This window comes from Pomacea canaliculata, linkage group LG14, assembly GCF_003073045.1.
Source record: "Pomacea canaliculata isolate SZHN2017 linkage group LG14, ASM307304v1, whole genome shotgun sequence".
NCBI lineage: Eukaryota > Metazoa > Mollusca > Gastropoda > Architaenioglossa > Ampullariidae > Pomacea > Pomacea canaliculata.
Genome location: NC_037603.1, coordinates 14,541,663 through 14,565,652, shown reverse-complemented (window position 1 = coordinate 14,565,652; position 23,990 = coordinate 14,541,663). Strand labels below are relative to the sequence as shown.

Sequence of the window (23,990 nt, the reverse complement as noted above, 5' to 3'; positions counted from 1 at the left end):
GTATGTAATTCTTCATCACAAAATTACCCGCAAAATTCTTATTAATATAATGTTTTCATACACTAATTATATGATTTCTGTTTTTAATGTCATATATTTATTTTAGATGCAGAAAAACGAAGCAAATTTTTTAATTTACCTTTTACAAGCTATATCACTCGTTAAAGATCGTCACTTTCGGTTAAAGTGAATGAGGAGGAGAAAGATCTTAAATATGTAAAAATTCTTTAATTTTATTCGTGTAGTCACTGAAAGCAAAGGATTATTATTATTAGTGGTATATATATATCGTTTCCATCATGTAAGAAAACTTGAGGACTGTTTGCTGGGCGCACCTCTCTCGGTGAGTTGCTTTGTGGAGAACGAAATGTGGCAGGTCGGACAAGCAGTAAACGTGATCGAGTGAATAACGGCCTGCCCAAAGGCTGCCCTCAAAGTTTGATGTTCACACCTTCTCAAAACCTCCCTCGCGCGCCATCATCATGAATGGTTGGAATCGGGAATAGCAACCAATCACATGCCGCGGTACAGTCCACCACAGAAATAGCTGACTGGCTGTTCGTTTTTACTCCCAGTGGGAAAGAAATGTTTTCAATAGCAGGACATATTACTCTTGTTTCTTAATCACATCGTGGATTATGTATCTTTAACTTACTGTCAGAATTGTTACTGTTTAATATATTTTAGTTTTTGAGAGTGGGAATTGTTTGAAGTAGTTGATAATCGCGGAGAAGACTATTGGAGGGAGGTGAGCCTACTCGCCGACTGAGGGTATTGTTTCAGTCAGTGCCGTGGGCATTGTAGAGGAAGCTGCTTCAAAGTTGGCAAGCCGCATGTGGGGAAAGAAACGTTCAAGGAGATTCTAGTGTTTTTGAGTGCTGTCGACCATGCTTTGCCATCCAAATCTTTCTGTGTGTCGGTGACGATGGTAGCTTCACATTGTGAGCACGACTGCACTGGAGCTTACGTCTGAAACGGCGTGTGTGTGTTTGTGTGTATGTGCATAGCGGAAGGAGGGTAGACTAGCGAGGCTAGAAGAGTGGAAAAAATGGCCGCCTTTCTTCGTCTGTCAGTCACAAACTGTTTCAAAGCGGCTGTTTTGTGGCTTTTCCTCTCATGGGGACACTGTTTGGAAATGACTTGTATTGAAGTGAAAAAATCATACGTTGCCAAAGGATTGGACGAGTCCGAAGTTCCTTTCTATGCTGCTCACGGTGAGTTATCGAACGAAGGCTGCTTTTCTCGATTGATTCTCTTAATACCGTTTTTTTTCCTTCTAATTTTATCTCATCGTTCCAGTAGTACTGGTAGCGTTTGATTACAGACAGCAGAGGGCACTGAATGAAAAATGCTGGCATGAGTTGGTAGTGATCTTCCAGCGAGTGCAGTTCATTTGGTTTCGGCGTAGCATGTCTTCCGATGGATTGAATAATCGAATGAAAATCACCTTTTTTGTTTAAAGTTTTGTTACTATTTGTACTAAGTAGTCGGTGACAGTTGACCCATCTTGTCTTTCTTTTGTGGGAGGGAGAGTGGGAAAAATGGGCACAGCTTTAGGAATGCATCCCTCCCGACACCCCGCCCAGTTTAGAATGACGAGGTTGTCAAGAAAACAATGTGAGCCGTGATGATGATAAAGAAATAGTCTCGTGGTAGGTGCATTTGTAAAAATGTAAAGGTTACATTTTAACTGTAGTGAAAACATAAGGTGTAAGTAGCATAAAGAATTCTTTGCCTGTGTTTCGAGGGGATTACCCCCTTCACTGCAGACTTGAATCATCATTACCCGATGCCGATATCTTTGTTTTGAAATTACTAATGGCTTTCCTTTCGCCATAAACTGTTTTTACAATTTTATTCAGGGAAATTTGTTTCTATAAGATGGCTAAATTTGGAATCTTTCATATAAAATGATAAAATATAAAATATCACCACAGTATTCTCGTATAAATAATTGCCGGCTTTTTTTCCCCGTGGTATAGCGTTAATCGGTGGCTTCACGTAAAACCCCAAGATAGAGGCAAATTAAAGAAACCTTAATCACCTGAAAATACCGAAGGAATGAAACCCTGAAGCTATTTTAAATTTTGTTCTTTTTCATATTCTAAGCTGTGAAGATTATTATAATGTGTTCCAAAATGCCCGTCGAAAAGTTTGTTGCGGTTAAAACGTATGACATGATTTGGAAAATATTTTTTGTGTTCTTAAAATGCAGTTTATATGTTTTGGTGTGGAAAAAATAATAAAAACATTAAGTCAAGTTATGCTGGAATAGTTATATATAATAGTTATGCATAGAGTATAATTTTCAAATGTTTTTAAAATAAGAAATAAGTTCGTGTAGGAAAATAGGCTTGACATTTTATAAAATGTATAAATTTAAATTAATAGCAAATACATTTGCATGCTATTTTTAGGCCAAGTTTTGTTTTCATTGTTGCTTGTAAAGAATCTGTTTTATCCAGTGTCTTACTCCTTATCAAGTGGGGATTGGTAGGTATGTTTGGGTGGTGGGTTAGAGGAAGAAAGATGAGGAGTCGGTATGTAAATGCGCACTTAAAAAGTGTTCGAAGAGGTTAGTCAGGAAGTAAGTTTGGGGGGGGTGGGGATATGGGAGTAACTCCTTTCTACATTTATGTTCGCTGGTTTGTAATCTTAAACAGCCATATCAGAGAGCTCTTGTGAGATGTTTCAATCACTTGTGGTCATATCAGTACTTGCACTGGTGAGAAGAAAATGTATTGAACCATTTGTACTCCCCCTATCCCATCTATCAGAACGCCAATGTGTTTCTGAAAAGCTTTAAAAAAAATTGCCTCATCAGTAGCATTGCAGATTTGTTCAGCATTAACATAAAGACACTTTGTATGTTATAAATTTGACTTGGAGAGCATGTTTATGCAGCAACTAGTGAGAGTAACCAGAGGTTTTCATTACATGCATTACATTAAAAGAAGAAATAGGCAGTTAACTATTTTCAGGACATTGATCAAAATTCTTAATGGAGATAAGTTTATCTCAACATGTATATGACTGCTTACATATGATGAAAGCTATAATGTATACTCTTCTATTTGTATAAGTCTGTGTGGTGAGCATTTTGACCTTCCAACAAAGAACCTGCTAAAAATAAGCTACAGATGAAAAATATGTATTTTCTGTGGATAAGTTTTTCCTACTACATCCATGCATTTTGTTCTTAGCCAGTTGTATGTTTTGTATGCTAGTATAAAATCAGAGATGAACAGTGAGAATCTTTTTGTACATAGAACTAGAAGTAATTTTACTTGTGTCTTCAGTGTTTTTCTGCCCTTATATATTATGTTCCTGCAGTTCAGATGCATTTATTGGTATGTTATATACTAGCACAGTACAAATCTAATAGCACCAAAAGGATTACATTAGAGAGGTCTGTCAGTTCCCCAGCTGCTGTACCTGTGAACAAAAAAAAAAAGACAGTTATCTAATCAAACTCTATTGACTGGGAGGGATGACTACTGTTACTAGTAATGAGTGTTACTATTAGTGAACTAAAGTTAGAGATCTTACATATTTAAAATATGTAGAAGAGCAAATGATTCATAGAATAGACTTTACAGACAAACAAGGTAGCTTGTTGCCTTGATGTCAAAGCTTCCTACCACTTCATCAAAATGCCAAGCTAAGCAATGTGACTAATGTTCAGTCCAGTCATTTGACAAGCGGTATCCAGGTTCTTTAGGAAAGACAGGTTAATGTTTCATCTGTTGAGGTGATGTACAGGAAGAGCGGCTCTCACTATGCTGCTCACTCACTGACTACCCTGATGAAGTAGCAGTCATAATGCAGGCTTTGAGTGCCAGCCATATCTGCTGATCAAGCTGCAATAATTAAAGTGTCCACTGGGAGGTAGGACAGTTCAGGGACCCAGTGATGTCAGCTTATTCTTTAACTTGAAAGAAAATTTGAATTGAAAACAAGTGTCCCTAAACCGACCGTCCCATTGCTACCACTAACTGTAGAATCTTCTGAATAATTTTCCTAATTTCAGAGAACATTAAATTTTTCTAAATAATGGTTTTTATAAGATGTTTATTCAGCAAGTTTAATTTATGCATGCATATGAAAACAAATATGGAAAATTTTCAGAGGCAATATATGAATAGATTTTGAGGACTAGGCTGTTGAAAGTCTGTCCCTAATTACTACTCTTGTCATCTAGTCATTAGTTTGTAAATCATTATTAATATTGATAAGGGTAGCTTGGCCTTTGTTCATGCATCAACACACGGTTGACACTGGGATTTGATCAGTGATTTTTTGTTTTTGTTCATTAGTTCAATAATCAAATGTTTTTGGAGCGATGACAGTATTTAAAAGACCCCCAAATTTAATCTGTTTTTTAAGTAAAATCCTTTCAAAGAATGCATTTTATCTTCTCTGCAGTGCTTTTCATGAAAAGGCAAAATTTGTCCATTGCAAATTTGTAAACAGTGACCAGTGGTGAGGAGAGTGCGAGATGTTGTTGCAGTATTGAATCAGTGAAGTTCTCCAAAGAAATGGCAGTAGCCTCCGTGGTATTTTGAAAGAAACTCTTGGACAGCAGCAGTCAGCTTAGACTGAGCTGACCATGATGAATCAGCTGTAGCGGCAAATGGGCTGCTCTTAACAAAATTGATGCTATTTTGGCCATACACTTTACCATTGCACACCTCCCCTCCCCCACCTCCAACCCCAACCACCTCTCCCACCCCATTTCATATATTCCAAGCCTTTCCTTTTATTGATTAAATAAGAGCATCATCCACAAGTTGTGTTTGACTTGGTCAGAAAGGATTGATAGCTGACCTCATGTTTAAAGAGACCAGAAGGGTTTGGAAAGGAGTCTCTTACGTAACTTTAAATGTAGACATGGTTTCAATTTGGGATTAACTATGCTTGGTCGAATAAAGAAAACTTTATGCTAGGCAGCTAGATGAAGATTAGATCCCTGAAAGCACTTTAAGTTGCATTTTAGCTTGGCAGCATAATATAAGAGGTCTTGCAGGGTTATAGTTATATAATTCTTACTTTTCTCTGATTGAAGTAGATTGAAGCAAAAAGGTTAGTGGTTTACAGTGCACAGATTTACTTATTATAAATTTTGTCACTGTGGTGAAGACTGTAGTATAGTAGTATTTACTTATTTGGTAATTAATGACATTAAAAAAAAAATCAGGCAATAAAGCATTTGAGAGTATTTCAAAACTTTACTTTCTATGGACTCATTTTTTTGTGCTCTTAGCTGTGTTAAATATTACTCGTGCTATTTACTTATAGATTACCAGAGATAAAACATTCATCCACAAAAAGATTTAGATCATATAAAGGTGTTAAAATGAAATGTTTTGTCTCTTTATAAAATTCACAAATAGACAACATAGCTTTGTTGCTCAAACTGATTTTTTTTTTTTATTTAAGTAAGATTTAGTTTGAATTCTAAGCAGTGTGAAAAAAGTGTACATTATTTAGCAGAATGAAGGTTACAGACCATAAGAACTTCATCTTGTTGTAAGATTCACAATGCAGTTTAATTTCCTAACATTCGTGCATATGCAGCCATTGACTTTTGCTAGACCTTAGGAACATAAAGGTATTTGGCCCCTCTCAGCTTCTATCAAAGCTGTCAACATCCATCTTGTCTGTTGGAAAAGTTTATGGGGGATTTATGGCTGTTTCCGTGTGCTGATTTTTCTGCTCGAGTGACTCAGTAGAATGGACATTATGGGGTGTGCGATGAGGTGGGGTAGGGCGGTGGGGGCCCCAGCCATACTAGAATGAACTGAAGGTGTTGGGTACAGTATTTGTGTGCCAGAAGAGAAGGATTTCTGATTGTGCCTTAAATAGTGCGTTGCCGATTTTACGATTGCTGGCAATTCTTTATCAGTTTAGAGGATTTGATAGGTGTTTCATAGACCTCCCCTTTTTTTATGTGTATGTGTGCATGCATGTATTCATGTGCACATGCACACCATTCAGTCAGAGTTTTTGTCTGTATATTGGCAACAAATATTTTAAGACTGAGGTAAGATCTAGAGCAGTAGCACTTTGATGTTTGAGGTAGGTTATGCATCTTATAAGTTACCAAAATAAAATACAATTTGTTAAAAAAAAATCTTTACATTATTCGTGGAACTGTCATTGTTGCTATAAAATACACATCTATTATTGCTAGTGCCATACAGAAAAATTGTAATTTAGAAGTAAGGACTAACTGTTAGTGACAGAAAGCAGAATGAAAAAGTACATTTTAATACATTTTTTTTCTGGGAAAAGAATTATTTCATAGACGCTCTAATTTTGACTAACCTAGTTAAATGCAAAGAATGTAAACAATATTAAACTTTTAAAGATTGTGGCATACATCTTAAAGTCTTTTAGCATTTGTTTTATTGTTCAAAAATAATTCTCTTATAAAGATGTATATTACATTTATTGAAAAGGACATTAGAAAGTCTTTGTTCCTGCTTTCATTTGGCTTTATTCAATAGTAAGAGGGTATAATATATAAAGGAATATAGCTCATTGTTTTGGAAGTTGATCAAGTGAGAGTGTGTGCATGTGTTTTTGTGAAGGAGTGTGTTACAGCCATTTCCTTTCCATTTTATAATGTTTGAATGCAATCAGAACTGAAGTAGTACATGCTTTTATTTTTCTTATGCCTGGATTATTCATTTTTTTAAGTATGATTAATAGTTCTAGCAGTTGTGCATAGATGGTGTAAAAAACATCTTACATTTCTATTTTCTTCCTGCAGGTGATGATTTGGAAATATGCCCTCCTGGTCAGACTTGCTGCACACGAACAATGGAGACAAAGCTTATTTCATTAAGTAGCAAGGAACATGAAAAGCAAATTGAAAATGCTTTCAAACTTCTGCGCACAACATTCGCTTCAAGAACGAAAAAATTTGACCGTAAGTACCATTTGAACTTTCCTTTATTCTGCTGCATTGCTTTTGATTAGAGCTTTCTTGAAGTAGATATATTTTTATGATTATATGACAGGATTAAATCTAGTGATAGCATTGGAGTGAAAGATTATAGACAAGCATTGAAAGTGATTAGTTGGAAACTAATATTACAGTCAGTGTTCTGTTTGGTGTAAAGAAAAATGATAATGAAGAAGTGTATGTGTTACTTTTGGAGTTTTTTTTAATTTATTAATGAAAAGCATTTATGAGACATGTATTTCTGAAATGCATTTCTCACAAACCTTCCTTCTACCACCTTTCTATCATTACAAGGAAGGTATGTGTTATAAACCTTTGTATGGCTGGTCACAATTCATTTTGAAAAGAATTTTCATTAACTTTGAAAATCAAGCATGGGAGCTTTTGGTTTTCAGATATATTGATAATTAGCTGCAGCTCTGTAGACATTAGTGAGTTTGCTTTTCTTGTGGGAAAAATCTGTGCTGCTAACATATTTCTACTAGTTTAAGACAGCTTATGACAAATGTACTTAACGGGCTTGCAGCAAATTCTGCATGCAGAATGTCAGAAACAGATTTTCAGTCCTTCAACCCAGTTGAGCAGCAGGAGTCCATTTTTAGAAGAAATTGGATTGAAACCCAAAAATGCTACATTGTTAAATCATGGGAGGCCACAGTAGGGAAAACCAGAGGGCCAGCAAAGGAAGGAATGTATGAACAGTTGGACAATCTCTGGGGAACCTGCCAGGGATAAAGATGATCAGATCTCAGGCAACCTTGTTTTTGCTACTTTCAAAAGCAACCAAAGGCTATAGTATTGCAGCTGTTGTTTTTGCCTCAAATTCATCTGTGGTGTATGCACAATCAAATTTTGCATTTTGTCAAGACTTCAGAGTTGCTGGTATTGTCTAGGCTTATTTGTCCCACATTTGCTTAATCATGGCTAGCTGTTATATAAAAATAAATATACTATCCCATAAAAGGTCAGGACCATACAGACAGGAAAAGATAAAAACCCTGCACCATTGTGTATATCAGGAAAATTAAAGAAATAATTAAGATGTTAGAAGAAAACAGCAAGAGGAGTATTTGAGTAAATGTATCAGGCAAGATATTTATCTGTTTTTATAAAAGGAGTTTGAAGAGAATTTTGCAGCATAAATCATCATTTAAAAGTAAAAGGTAATTTTGCACCCATGACCTTTTGATAGTTGGGGAATGAGATCTTAAAGACTGCCATTCTTTTCCTAAACTGGGCCAGGTAGGGGTGTATGCCGCGCCTCATTGCCAGGGAATAGGCCAGCAGTATGTGTGACTTCTGGCCCCAGGCACAGATGGTCTAACCACTGGGTTATCCACTTCCCCATTAGTTTGCTGACTCCATTGCAAATCTTGCTCGAGATTCTAAAACATGTCCTGGGAGAATGACAGATGTTTTGTTACAGAGCATCATTTTGTGCCTCCAATAGTTAATCCCCCAGTCCCACCTGGCTTTCCTGTGTTAATCTGCTTCACATTTTGCCATCCACTTAGACATAGCTGTGGTACATACAATACGTGTACAAAGTTCCCAAGTTATAAACAGCATTTACTTGTGAGAGGTTGCTGTCACTGACTGAAATAATAACTTCCTCAGCCCATAATTCTGCATTCTGGAGATAGTACAACCATTTTTCTAATTCATTGAGTGAATAGTAATGTTAGCTGTGAATGTACGGAATGGTTGATTTTGCCACTTTATATGCTGCTTCGTCACTAGCATGAGTTGTGAAAATCTTTAAATCTGAAGAAAATTAATGTGCAGCCACTCATTTAATTTATTTCTTGTTATATTTCTTGAAATATTAATGTGTAGTCACAAGGTTGAAAAAATTACTGTCACTGCAACAGATAGTAATGCAGTTTATAGCAACACAAAGTTTACAAATATTTCATCAAAAGGAATTGAGGCTTATTGTTTTATATATATAAGGACTGCAATCCTGAGTCGCAGAGAACTGATGGACTGAGAGTTCATCACAGAATATTTTCTGTTTAAAAGGAAACAATTTGTAAATATTGTAAAGAATATGTAATGGATATCTCCCAAGATAATTGAAACAGAGAAAGGAAAGTCCCCAGGTGCATTTAACATTTGTTAGACTATTTAGCGAAAGGGACATAGGTGTTAAGGCCAGGAAGCCCAAAGTGTTTTTAAATGTCATGCTTGTAGCCCTGCTGTAGAGGTGCATTTGCACCAACTACTAGACCCTAGATTTTTGAGGGCAGCGCCTTTACTGTCCAAACAATAATTTAGGAAACAGACATGCTGGATTCATTTATCTGTCAGTAACTTTGTCACAAGAAACATCCAGGCATACTTTCTCACACCTGGCTGCATAGTACGTTTTTTTTTTTTAACTATTCACAAAATATGTCTTATTTCAGTTTGGGTAAGAGAAAGCAGAATCACTTATTTGATGGTCAGGCACACAGAGTGCACACTAATTTAGCTTTTCAATATTTACATTTATTTTAAAAGGGAGGTTGCAGAATATCATATGAGGAGAAAACAGGCATTTGTTTTTATTAGAACAATCTTTGGCTCTGTGCTTTCCTACCCATTTCTGTTATGATCTTTCTCTGGGTTTTTCTGCAATGAATGGCGCAATATTTTAGTAAATTTGTTATTTTCCTGATCATCAACTATAGCACTTAAAATTACAAGACAACAAGGTTCATAGCATCCTATATTTCTTTTGAAGTTAAAGGTGGAATATAGCAAATGTATGTTAAACACAGAACAATAAAATTAAGCACATTTTCCTGATGGGAGAAAATTTCTGAAATTCCCAAGCTTGAAATGAGTAAAAGTAATAGTGCATTGATTCTTTGGACTGATAAGTACATAGTTCAGCATCTGGAGATAAAATCTGACCTTTGTCTTGACACTATTGTTCTAGTAAATGAACGAATTTACATTCACTCTCTGTTTACCAGTTGTGGTCAGCAGATTTTACTAGATCAAAATAATTTTGAACTGTAAATAAATCTGAAGCTAGAGAGAAGCTGTCAACTTGTCAAAAGGACAAAAGTTGAATGCTATTCTTTTTAATAAAGACGTGGCAGCTGGAGAAGAAAAAAATTGTATTGAGAGTGTAGCTTGCCAGCCAGCAATGGTAAAAAAAAATGTAAAAGTTGCAGCTTTGAAAAATAAGGGTAGAGGAAGACATAGTGGGGAGAGTGCTCGTTAGCTGCACGATGTTGCCTTAGGACAAGATAAATGGTTGTGCCAGAAGACAATATCTTCTGCTTGGCTACGTGGCAGGGTTGAAGAGGAAACCAAATAACACACAGAATTTTGCTCAGTCCCTCAAAACACCAGAGTCAAGGCAGATGGATGGAACAGAAGGCACTTTCAGAATGCACATTTCTGCCAAGAAATCTAATTTTAGATATGCTAAAGGAAAGATTGTGTTGGCGATTATGTCTTTTCTAGTTCATTGTCTGCTTTATGTCGTCTGTGAATTATTAGGGTTTACAGCGAGAGGTTATACCAGGAGGGAAGAAATCTTTTTAGTGTATGGCTCTGCCATGTTTTATCAAGTGTGCAGCTTTACTGAGGAGTGAAAAAAAAAAGTTTCTTATTTTCAAGCATGGAATTAATAGTTAGATTTTTCTGTTTTGTCGGATAGCACAAATAACTTACAATGTATTCTTCCCATGTGACAGATGTAAATAATTTTTTCTTTTGCACCCATGATGCATGGGTCTAAAAGCTCAGTGTAATGCACCCAAGTTTGCTCCAGGCTTTCACCCTCAGAGAATGTAATTAAGAACACACTGGCAATCACAGGTGCTGTGAATCTCCCAGCAATCATTTTACACAGGTATTAGTCATGTAGCTTTGGCATTCACATTTCTTAAAGGAAACAAATGCTGGAGAGGTTAAAAAAGGCATATGGGGGAGAACTGTAGGCTATGTTAAGATGATAGCTGGTAGAAATTGCTGGTTTGTGACTCTAAAATGCAGTGCCCAGAAATTCTCTGCAGAATAAATTTCTAACTTTTAAAGTTACAATCTTGCACATTTTGTTTGATCAAACGATATTTTATATATTTGTGTTGCATTGCGCTGTCTGCCTTCATCTGCTTTCTGCTCATTGAAGAAATCAAAAGACCCACTTATTTAGATCGCTTATTTAGAGCAGAAAACAGTGCAAGTAAATTTTATGGAAAGAATAAAGAAGGACAAATGAAGCATGTATGTGTGGTGGTGCTTGTCATTTATTGACTTTGTATCTCTGTTTCCCTTATGCCCATTATTGGGGAGGGGGGCATTAGAGCATAAAAACTTGGGATCGTTAGAACCATGTCCTAATGCATGTATTTTTGCACCCCACCTACCCCTATAAAGACCTCGAAAGACTAGTAGATAGGAAAACTACCAAGCAGACTCTGGAATAGATCAGTAATGTCTTTCAGTGATTACTTAATGGGGATTTTACTGTAACTTATTCTCATTCTATAATTGGGAGAAAAAAAGGAAGATTTGTTCATTGCGTGTACAAAGCTTTAATTTTGAGGGAGGAGCAGGAAAAAAATCCAACCCAAGGATGTCATTGACCTTACTCTCTGGCAGAGGTTAGTGAAGTGTTGTAAACAGCTAGTTTTTTTCCTGGCTGGGATTACTTTAGTACACTGACTGTGGGAGACTTGTTGCTGGGGTCAAATGTGAGCAGTAAGGTGGCCAGAAAGACTGCCTTTTTGAAGTGTCCAACTGTCCCTTCCAGCTGCAGCCAAGCAAAACTTTTTTTTATCTGCCTTACCTATGCATTTCTTGCCTTGATAAGGCTACACCCAATCTTTGCGCTCTGGACCACGAACAGGTAGGAATGAAAAAAAAAAAAGTGACGGTGGTAGGCGACCCCTAAGAGGGGTTTTGTGTACAGATCACCTCGCAGGGGAAGAGGAATTCATGTAAACCTGACAGCAGTTGAAATAGAGCTGTTGTGTTCAAAAGAGCGCAGAGGAAAGCGCGACGGGCAAAGATAAAAGAGAGAGGACGAGCCTTTGCCGTTTTATTTTTCCTTTTTTTCTCTCATTTTTCCTCCTTGCCAAAGCAAGTTTGCTGGAGTTTGAGATTACCCTCCCCTACCCAACCCCCGACACTCCCAAACCATCTGCTGTGAAAAGCTGAGGAAAGTTTTTCATCTGCAAGCGTGTATCTTGTAGTGAGTAGAATTGTACCTCTTGTCGTGGATACCCGCGGATACTAATCTTTCAATGGGGCAAATGTTTCTCCGGAGGGTAACAAACTTGACATTCGGCTACATGTAGTTTCATAAGTATTTGCTGGCACATCAGTGTCGCCAAAAGAGCCCACATAAATTTGTGTTTCTTCTGTTTCTTTCCTGCATCTCTTGTCTTTACCGAAATTGCTGGACTCAAATGCTTTTTTTTTTCATTTTGGCCGACGCAAGGAGATCTGACATTATTACTACTATGACGCGCCGAGAAAAAATATTTTACTTGGAGTAATCAGAAAATATTGTAGCCAACGCAACGAGACCTGACATTACTATTATGACTCGTCGAGAAAATGAGATTACTTGGAGTAATCTGAACAAAAAAAAAAAAAAACTGAAGGAAAATGTTTCTTACTTGACGAGGCCTTTCTCGTGCACGCACACGCACAGCCCCCAATGCCACCCCATCCCATCTCCCCCTCACCGCCTCCCCCTCGCACAAAGCCATGTGGCAAATTCGCTCGATGTCGGAGCAGGAGGTTGTAGGATCTCACGTGCCAGGGACTCGAAAATTCCTCTGTCCATCCGGCAGTGAATGGGGGTAGTTGATCGTGCTGGCAAGGTTAGAGGTGGCCGAAAGAAAGGATTGAGCTGTGCCTTCCGTGTGCCTTGGTACAGTGAGCCACTGACAATTTACCCTTCCACTGAATTTTTTTTTTTCTATCTTTCAACAGTCCTATAGGTTGATGGTGAATATATAGGTATACCACGTACATACATTTACACACCGAGAGGGCGAAAGGAAGACGTTGGATGGCTGGACAGTGTGCATGGCAGGCCGAACAATGAGCTTTAGTGCATTATTTGTAATTTTAAAAAAAAAATCGCACAGAAAATCGCATAATCCAGCATTTCCTGTCCCCGGCTATCGTTTGACTGAAGGGTCGGGCCAAGAACATGAAGATTTACACAGCCCCTTTCTTCTTATTTCGGAAAAGCTGTTGTCTGCGCATAGCCGTTCTGATCAGTTTTCAGGGAATAACAGGGCCCTTCAGTGCTAGCCTGCGAAATCAACAGTTGGGAAGAAGGGAAGAGTGACTCATGGGCCCCCCCTTTCTCTTTCACACATGCACAATGACGTGTGGGGTGGGTGGGTGAGGGCAGCACTAGTCTGTGAGTTACCCAACAATTTATTGCATAGTTATTTCTCCATCGTGTGAAATCTTGTTACATATGCCTTTGATCTTTTTAAACGCTGCTTAGTACTGGCATCTTGACAACCACGTGCCCCATTCACTCTCTGTAAACCCGGGTTATTGTTAGTTCCACATATACTGGTGGCGAAGAAATATACGAATTCTATCTACAGGCCGTGAAACTATATTAGGCTGACAACGACACTTGCGTGATGGAGGCCGGGAAAACGCCGGCCTGGAATCCTTTGAAACACTCGACTCTATTGCATGGGGACTTTTTCTTTTCTCAATCCTGTGAATATTTATTTCTCGAGGTTGGTTTTTCTGCCATCACCCGGCAGTAAAGGCGGTGTAAAGTCTGCCCCCGCACACAAAAATGTGGTCCCTAGATCAGAAAGCCTGCGCGGGGAAATGGAGCGGGAGTTGTAAAAGTCATAAAGTGTTCCGCCTCAATATGCCTCTTGTACACAATCCCGCGTGCAGCGCGCCAGCCGCCATTCAATTGGCGAGGCTGGAGACAATCAGCGCGCTGTGTGCAGCACTAGCCGCCGAGCGGCACAGTGGCGGAGGCGAGGCGGTGAGGGAGGCAAGGCGGTGAGGGTTTCTTTTTTTTTTCTTTTTGTACTGTTGAACGAAGCGGGCACGTATATGGATGCTTGCATCAGGCGCCTAACAATGGTTGGAAATGGGGAGTCGGGTGGGAAATAGAGGACGATAAATTTACGAACAGTTTGTCATTCCCTTCTTCCCCCCTGCTCCCCTTCTCTCTCTCACACATACCAAGTCTCGATTTCAATGAATTGGAACATATTGAGAGTTAAAGCGTGAAGAGTTCATTAAGAAATGATGAGGGAGGGGCATGAGGGAATGGCCTTTCCTGGAGATGCTGTATTACTATGCTGTCAGCAGCAAGTTGGCATGGGTGCAGCTTTAAAAATTAGGGGTACATCTGCAAACAGCAGCAGCAACAACAATTAAAAGAGAATCTGTTACGCCTAAATTAATACATATTTCAGTGTTGTTTTTTTTTTGGAAAGGGGAAAGAGTGTATGAGAGCACAAGTAAACTTCAGATGTCACAAGTATGACTGCTGTTTGAATGATAACGCCATAACTCTGTAACTTAGAAACAGAAATAGTTCACACCACATCGTTTGAAACTTAATGTAGGAAATTTGGACATGTGGTATCTTATAGCATCAAAAAGTCTCAGCTTTTGCTGCAAGGGGACTTCATTGCTGGGAGGGTTGAAAGTTCTTGTTAAGCAGTAAAGATTGTCTTGCAATAGCACCAAAAATAGAAACAAATGGTTTATATACTTGTTCTACCAGCAGATCAGTTTATGTATGTGTGTGTGCGCGCGCAAACGCAAGCGTGTGTGCCAGCCAGATGTTGCCCGAACTCCATGCAGGTTGCGTGTACCCTTTGGAGTTGGTGAGCAGAGACAGGTGCTGGCCATTAGTGTAGAGTTTCTCTTTCAGACTTTATTAATGTTTCCTTGAAATTGAAGCCTACCTCAGGCCAGTGTTACTGCTCATCCGCCCACTCGCCCCATAAAGAAGAAGAGTGTGTGCAGGATATGTCTACTGCGTGTCCCATAAACCAGACACCTGAAACTTGGTTTGACTCCCAAGTGTGGCGTTTTCTCGCAATTTTCTTATTTCACAAAATCGAAATTTGAGAAATTTCTCCCTATAGAACTTAATTGGTGGAAAACAGCAGAATACTATTTTAAAGATTCTATTTTTTTACCTAAGGCTTTAAACTTGTGTTTCAGATTTCCCACGACGTGTGATACTATTTTAATATATATATCATTGTAATTATTTTACGCGTTAATATTCTGTTGATGTGTTTGTTTATCGGATTTTTTTTTTTCATTATTTAAAGTGAGAAATTCTCTCGAAGGCTCAGTCGCATTCCTGTGTCACTTCGCTTGTGCCGCCTTGCTTTCATTCGTAAAATTAAGAATCCGCGAGGGTGGCTATAGAACCTCTTCCCTCCCTTACTTTTTCAATGACTAGCACGCCGCCCTCCATTTACATTTGCAAAGCTTGGCTTAGGAGATTTTCTATCTCTACCCCCTACCACCAGTGCCCAACCTCCAACCTCCCTTGTTTCTCGCTTGTTTTGGTAGGAGAGTTCGACTTGACAGCTACTTAGTGTCGCATTTACATTTAGTTTCATTTAGACGGCCCACGCATGCCCCTGGGGGCCGTAGGGACTGAAGGTAGAGGTGCCCACTGGGCAGCCGTGGCCCGGTCGCAGTGTGAGATCGCCTAATTGCTAACAGACGCAGACCAGGGAGATGAGGAGATAACTTGCATAGGTGGGTGTCCTGTGTTGGGCCCCCTAGCTACCGTATTAAGGGGTTCCCTGGCGATTTAGCTGCGAGTCGGTGGTGAAGCAACCATGGGAGAGCCTGTGAGCAGAAATGGACAAAGACCTGTGAGGTCAGCGGATGATGTGAAGGAGATAATCGTGAAGAGCTAGCGTTTGATTAATGCTGGTGGGCCTCTGAGGTTTCTCTGGATTGAACAAAAAAGTTTATATCCTCACAGTAGCACAGTGACCTTACCCATCCGTTCACCTGCTCTGTGTCGCAAGTTGTTCTGCTAAACTCCGGGGCTTAAATATTACGAACACTACGCAGGAATGACAGGAACGCCCCTCATAGTTGCAGGCAAAACTTTGTTTTGAAATTGTTGGAATGACTTCGGTGCAATAGCTTATGACTGGCGACACAGGGCGGAGAACCATGGGGTGCGGCGATTAACAACAATTAGACTTTTGTAATTATTCTAACTGGTATTCAGGCCGGCGTGCGTTTCGTGTCCCCTCTTTTTATTTTTCTCGTTAAAGAGTGTGGGAAGAAATGTCCCATGGAATAAAATGGACACGATTTTAAGACACGTATTTCGGGTATCTGTGATAAATGGTTAAAGGCATGGGGTGTGGGAAAAGTAAATGGCAGAATGTGACATCTTTTAAAGCAAGAAATATTTTGAACTTTGACCGACCACTACTATGCAGCCGATTCCCCTAAAAGCGAGTGTCACGTGCAGTGACGGGAGAAAGTAAATCTTCTGCGTCATCATGTCGACGAAGGGTAGAACCCAGTTCGTTTCATTACTAGTAATTACCTTATTTAGGGGCGGCAGTGATGAAAGCCAGAACAATATATGTTTTTGCGTGCGCATGTGTACGTACCTGCGCGCATGAACGCGTTTGTATGTGTCCAAGCGAGTGGAACGCATCGCTTTAATTTCTCTCAGCTGATAGAGGAACTCATTTTCCGACAGTTTACCGCTTGCTGCGTCCGCTTGCCGCGCAGCTTAACAGATTCTCTCTCGCATCAATTATCTGGTGCGCAAGCCGCGCGGCTATCCAGATCGCGCCTTTCAGTCATCTCGTACCCACACCGCGCTGCTTGGGCCCCTGTTCTGGGCCTGGAATGCTTGCCAGTATTCGCTGGCCCCTTCCTGTCCTATCTTCCTGCCATTAGAAACCCCTTTCTCACATTTTTTTCTGGATTTTAGGATGTCTTAAGAGTGGGGCCTACGATATATATATAAAAAAACTCGGGTTCGGGTAGGAAGTGTGCAGCTGTGAGCACTGCTCACCTGTTCGCTGTTCTTGGAGAGGTCCCTAAAGGGTTCCGGCAGCGGAGAGGAGGGGAACCTCATTTACCGGTCTGACCCCTGTTGGCTTTTGTCTCAGCACTAAGCAGGCTGGGTACCTTAATGAGAAGGCGTCTCTGGGGTGGTGCTTTCAGCGGCTTTTTGAGTGTGGTCCTCTTACCCCTCCTCAGCGAATGTGTCCCTCCTTGATTTTGTTGTCACTGCTCTTGCTTCTCGTCACTGATCGCTTGCCTTATACGACCTTTGCCATCATTCTGTGACCTGTAGAGGAGTTTCTGGAGTGCCTAGCACTAATCTGTTTTCAAGTGCGTGTACTTTTTCGTTCGTGTAATTTAAAACTGTGCATACTGATGTCGCTGCACTCGTGCCGCAGATTAGCAAAGCCCACTGCCGACAGCCCTGTCAGCAGTTGCATCTGTTTAGTTTTACCTGTCCCCACCCCCATCTTAACGACCAGTAGAAGTCAAGGGATTGAGCCTGTAGATTAAATATTTAGTTGCGTATATTTATCCTTTTTAATGTTCTTTATTGAGATGCCCTTGCTCCTGTGGCTGCTACCACGTGCTGAGTGTATTTCGCCTGACCACCGAGAGAAGAACTTTAGTGGATTTGAACCATGACAGACCTGTAATTCAGGATGAGAAAAATGGAAACACCTTCGCCTTTTCGATCGACAAGAGTGACCGAGGTTGAGTGTATTGGCTGCCATGCCCAGTCGCCGGCTTGCGAGACATTTGCGCGAATTCCTTGGCGAGGGCGCACTGACGCGCTCATTAATCAGGTTTGATTTCAAGGTTGTAGATGGCAGTAGTGGTGCTGACCGTAAATCTTAGCATCGATAGACTTCACTGCGTCACAGGGTTACAAGTTCTTTCTGCTTTCCTGATTTTTTTCCTCACTAAGCGACCCCTCCTCCACCACACTCCCTTCTACCGAATACCCTACCGGCCTACCCCATTCCTCCACATTTTCTCTGCGAGATTTTCCTGAACGCTGGGGTCTCATTCATGGGCACTAGGCATGGCTACCTCAGAGGTATCTCTGCCCAGGTCGATAGCTACGATCGCAGGAACTCATTTTTGCGAAAGAATAATTTCCAGTCCGCAGCTATCGTGAAGACACCTCGACATCAAGTTTGTAGCTGGAAGGGAGGGCAGGGGGCTCATTCCTGTAGAAAATTGGGTAGAAGGAAGGGGAGGGAGAGAAAACTGGAGAAAGAGTATTTTTGTTGTGTGTAGCCTCCGTGCACACCGACATTATACAAAAACTGCAATATTTCAACTGTCTGCTGCATTTTGCCCACTTGACGTTGATGCTTGCGCTGGGTGAAACGGAGTTATTTCTCATACCACATCAGATAAACATGTGGAAGCAGAAGGCTGGGGAGGGATGGCGAGCAAATAGTTTTTTCTGAACTAACAAAAAAACAAAACCAAAATAAAAAAATAAGCGACCAGCAGATTGGGGTTTTGTGATTCCTTGGAGTCGTGCATAGCAGATTTTGTTTTGGAAACCCCCCGCGTTAACATCTTGGACCCGCCAGATGGCGATGTATGCTTAGGTGGCCCGAGCTCTAGCGAATGATTATGTGTAGTTTGTGTTTTTTGCTTGAATACTACTTTATTTTGAGCACCATTCTGCCATGCCAGATCTTAACACCAGTCTGTCCTTTCATATATATGTAGGGAAGGGGACATTATCCGGGGAAGCCCCTTATCCGTACAGCGCTGTCGTGCATGCTCTATTAAAATTTGTAGTTGCTTCTAATTTTAAGTAACAGACGAGAAATTCAAGCATTGACGATTAGTATACGTCGTCTCTCATGGGTAGATTTTTTAAAAAGAAGAAAAAATGTACAAACCCCAGACATCATTGATTTCCAGATGTGGTGGGACGTCGGTAAGTTTTGCTAAGGTTTCTCAACAGGTTTTCGATTTTGCGTGCTCCCAGTCCTGCCCAGAGCCCAGGGATAGGAGTCTTTTCATCGACTTGTAGAAATGGTAGTGACTGGGACGAAGTTTGCGGAGGTTTCCACCTATTTTCAGGCTGTCGTTTTCGGCATTTTTCTCGGTTAGCCCCGCTGTGTGTACATTCTTAGCGCACCAAAAGCGACAGCTGTCGTGACAGCGATCACTTTGAAGAGAAAACAATGTGAGGCGGAGAAGATGCCCGCTAGTAGCCGGGATAATGAAGGTCGTGTCATCTTCTTAGCCTAGAGGGGGGACATTGTGATACGCTGGTTAGCTGGATGGTTTATTTAATGAGAAGTGCTTCCACCGCGAGGTGATTATTGCAGAGGAAAAGGATATTGAAAGTTGGAAGACAGCCAGAGTGCCTGGAGAAAACAGTTAATGGTCGGCAGGTGTGGATTCATGGAGACGTCTGTGTGTGTCCCGAGATGAAATGCGAACCCAGGACATCACGATTCTCACTGCTGTAGTGTGAGGGAAACAGGACAGGGAGAGAGGATGAAAGAGTATAACTATTTGTGCCGACGGATAGTTCACTCGTTTTTGGTTTTTTTTTTTTTTTTGCGCGAGGAGGGATTTTGCAGTGAGAACAAGGCCGCTATGGGTCAGAGAAAGGACCGTGTGCTTGCTGGCCGCTTGGCGTCCTGCCAGCTGGACGAAAGCACTGCGCATGCCCGAGACAGCATGTAGGTAACATGCATACTTTTGTCAAGGTATCGTCACTACACGGGATAAGAGTTAATCCGAGAGAACGGGCATAAGTTATATTTGAGATGAACATTTTAGAGCTGTGTACATGTGAGTGGTCAATAAATGAGAGAAGATCAAACTGTTTGCACCTCTTCTGTAGGAAAATGTCACCAGTGGACGTGGAAAACTCGACAGATTAAAGAGGATACAAGGTTTATATTATATCCTTTACCCTAATGCATGTGTGATGTCACAGAGTTGGTACAATTATTACAGGTAGCAGGTAACATTAGTAGTGGTGAAGCGTTCTTTGAAGTTAGCTTCTTTCGTTTTTGTTTAAAAGAAAAAAAAAAAAAAATACTGACTTTTCCCGTTATTACAGAATGATGAAGGTGCACATTTTTTTAAAAAAAGGTGGAAGGTGATTTGGTGAAGAGGGAGCAGGCAAGAAAAAGGATGAAAGAGACTTAAAAAGGGGACGAAATGACCCCTATTGTAAAAGCGACATTTTAGCGGATGTGGTGACATTTTGACACTGGGGACTGTCAGAGTGCATCATGCGTTCACTTCACTACCCATCCTTGCGCGCGGGTTAGAGAGGCAAGGCGCGTGTGTATGAGGGATCTTTCATGGGTAGGGGCCACTTCTTGGGGGCAAGATGTATGTGAGCGATCCCATTTGTTGGGGGCCTTCTCTAGGGGCAAGAAGATAAAGGACACGACGAAACTGCGGCGGCGTGTAATCTCCCGCGTTGTGGGTAGTTTGCTTGCTGGGGTCAGATAGGAGTGGGTGCCAGCGAGGATGGGGTGGAGGGAAGGCTACTGCAACTGGATATTCCATTGTCCCTGATGTTGCGCTGATACCACGGGGCAAAAGGTGGAGCAAGGGAGGGGACACGGCACGGAGGTTCCTCCACACCCTCTTTTGTCTGCATACGTTGACAGAGCAGGGGGTGGTGTACACAGGAAGTCTTCGACATTCGAGAAATTAAAAAAAAAAAAAGCTGTGGGCACGCGTTGAGTTATCTGCTTTCAATCCCAATGGGACCGTACCTATAGCCCGGAGATAGTTGCCGAGTGGGTAGTTGGGTGGATAAACTACTAAACGCGGTAGCTAAGAGCAGGATTACAAATGAGGGTCCTGTGAACGCAGACAGAATCCTCCGGACGCGAGCAGATAGAAATTGTGACGAGAATTCTTGTTAATTAAGAAATTTGTCTGACTAGAATTTTTGCTCATACATTTTAGAAATATTGGGATTTTTGTATGTATTATTTCTAAACAGTTAATAATAGAAATATTATTCGCTTTATTATCTTAAAAGTGTTGGGTCGTGGGTCTTTGGTGTTGTATTCCAGCCTTTCACCCCTTGTTCCATGAGAAGTTTTGATTCGTTCATTTGAATGTCATTTTCGATATTCCCGACATCTCCCTCCCCTCACGTCTTATGTCGTCCCTCCTTTTCTTCCCCCCTATTCCCACCCCCTTCTTACCCTCGCTGTCCACTGTTTGCAATTCCATCTGCGGGAAATGACTCAGTCGCAGTTATTGATCTTTTATGCCGTTTGAATGGAGAGCCGGGCCAATTTTATTTGTGATATAGATCACCGGCTTCAATCGTGCGCGCTAGTTGTAGTGGGTAGGAGGGGTGGGGAGGAGATTTGTTTGCCGAGATCGTGCCAGAGCGGCCTCTGGTAATGATTACAGTGTTCCAGACGGTCAGTTCTCCTGGCAGAACCGTTGAGCCAGACGGGAGTTGAAGACCGTGGTGGTGGTCGCGTGCTGGACGATGTCGGGCCGTTACGTAGACGCTTGATGATGGTGGCGGTGGTGGTGGTTCGGTCGTTTTTAGATGGACATGAATGACTACATTGTTGCGGCGAACCTGCGAAATGGCTGCGTGGTGAGGGTGGGAGTGTTGCTGTTTCATTTGTAAGATGGCGAGGAGAAAAGTGTTCGTTTCTTGCTTTCAAAAAATGTCTGTAGTTTTCGTTTAACAACCATTGTTGCAGAAGGAAATGCAGACCTTTATCTGCCACGCATCTGACCTGCTCTGGCATTCTCTCTTTCCCTCTTACTCTTTCGTCTCGTCCCTTCCCTCTTTCGCACAGTGGAGGAAAGGGGAGGGAGCATCAAGGAATGTTGGCATGAGTAAGACAGGTGGGATACAGAAGATAATTTATTTGGAAAGTCATTAACGGCCTTGTCTTTGGTGAAGCTGGCTTGAGATCTCACTTGATGGCATCACACTTTGCCTTATCTTTCACCCTAGAGATAGTAAGCTGGCTAGAGATCTGACCTGATGGCTAGTACACTTTGCCTTATTTTTCTCCCCAGAGATATACTGATGAGCAGACTAATACGTTTTGTGTCGGTCATGAAGTTAGTCTTATTGCTTATATGTCTGACGGCGCTTTCTACTAAGTCTGAATACTCAGATTGAACATGTGAAATAATAATTTTTTGTTTGTTTGTTTTTTTGTTTGTTTTTTTTTGTTTTGTTTGTCTTCAGGCGCAAATCAGAATTGTAAAAACCGATTTCCATTTCTCGCCTGTTATTCGCATCAGCACCTAACACCGTCCTAGCTCTTTGATCCTTACAATATCCGATGGTTTCTCTCTCAGATATACCTGCCACTATACCCATTATTTATTTCAATGATGTATTTTCTCTCTCCTTCCTCATACCACTCACCCTAAAAGATTGGGAAGCCACCCGATACGAACCAGATCATCTGGTAACTATTGTGTCGCGGGTGGTGGAGAGAGTGAGTCGCTTCAGCTACAGCACGCCGAAAGGTTTGCGAAAAATTAACCGGACTAATTCTCCTGAAAGTACGAGTGAACGTTTGAAATCCTAATTCTTCGAGACTTGACGAGCTTTGTTGATTGAATCTGAGTTCCTCCAAACCGAGTGTCAGAGCATTCATTTCCTTCGACGTGGAAGCACCGTGGCTGAACAGACGGGTTGTTATCGTCAACGTATGCGAATACCAGGAGGTGGGGTTTGGGGGGAGAGGAGGAGGAGATCTCCCGAGACTAGTGGGAAGGAGTAGGAAGGGGAGGGAGATGGAATGTAGCAGGTGTGCTTTACTAGTAAATCTACGTTGTGTATTGCGTTACCTCGTCTATATGCAAATCTCAGGATGTGTGCCGACTCCACACTCACGCGCTGGCTTTTAAACATAATACCTTCAAAAGAACAAGGAAGGCAGTTGTGCATGGGGGGAAATTAAATTGAAAAAGCAATGGTGGAAGTTTCCACTCCCCACCTTTCTCTCTTTCATTGTGCGTGTGTGTGGCTCTTTTGGAGAACTGATTGTATATTTCTGCAGTGTACGGGTGTACTGTATACATCTGCGTAGAGAATTTAGTAGAGATAAAGTACATAGCTGGCATCGATGTTTGCAAAAACAGAAGAATGTTTCGGGTTTGTTTTTTTTTTTTTAAATCAGACCTAGTGGTGTGATAACCTCCACCCCTCATTTGTTTCAGTTAACATTTGGGAGTTTTGTTCGTGCGCCGCTGTCTGCAGCATCTTTTTTTCCAGTTGGCAAACAAAAGGAAATCCCGAGATGATCCCTTCTCTTTCTGGCTAAAACCAGGGTGGTCCGTGATTTTGGCCCCATGCGCACTGTCTTTTTTTTTTGTTTTAAATACAGATGTGTATAAACTTGATAGGTCGGGAGACGAGAGCAGGAACACGAACGTCTTGTCGCTGCTTGGCTGAATGATAACAGGCGGTATGGTCCGCCACCATAGTACTGTATTCTGCGGCAGGATCGCCTGCTTTTTAGCGGGCGTGCCTCTCGTCTGGCGCCATGGAAACCACCCTGCATGCTCGGACACGGAGGGGTGAATTGGGGCGGGATGGAGAAGAATGGTAAAGGGGAAGGGAAGTGACGGTCGTAGTATGCGTAAGGGTCTCGTCACTGTTGTAGTGGAGATTGTGAGGTCGTGTGTTCGAATCTCCTCTCGGGCTTCATCTGTATACACAACCATAATTATGTATATACAGGAACGTACATAACGCATGCCCACACACACTCATCTCGGGTCGTGGCACCTGTTCACAGGGCAGCCGTTGAAGGGTCGAGTTGGTGTCTTCGATTTTCTTTCAGTTCACTTCACCTATGCTATCCACATTATACATTTATGGAACACCCAAAGCATCAAGAAGAGAGAGAGAGAAAAAAACACTTTTATATTTTTACACCAAGGGGCTAATTCCCTATTCATTTTTTTGAAAGGTTCATTTTCAGAAAACAGGTAAACCTCTTTATTACAGTACAGAATAGGTCACTTAGGATATTTA

The 23,990-nt window shown here is 41.1% G+C and overlaps 1 protein-coding gene across 1 annotated transcript in view; it reads left to right on the top strand.

Moving 5' to 3' along the window:
• The first annotated feature begins 610 nt into the window (after positions 1–610).
• The window catches only part of LOC112555876 (glypican-6-like), a 68,287-nt gene continuing 44,907 nt past the window's right edge, over positions 611–23,990 (top strand). The window contains 2 exon segments of the mRNA XM_025224441.1: positions 611–1,214; positions 6,776–6,934. Of these exon segments, the coding sequence (XP_025080226.1) occupies positions 1,049–1,214; positions 6,776–6,934 (325 nt within the window). The 5' untranslated portion in view covers positions 611–1,048.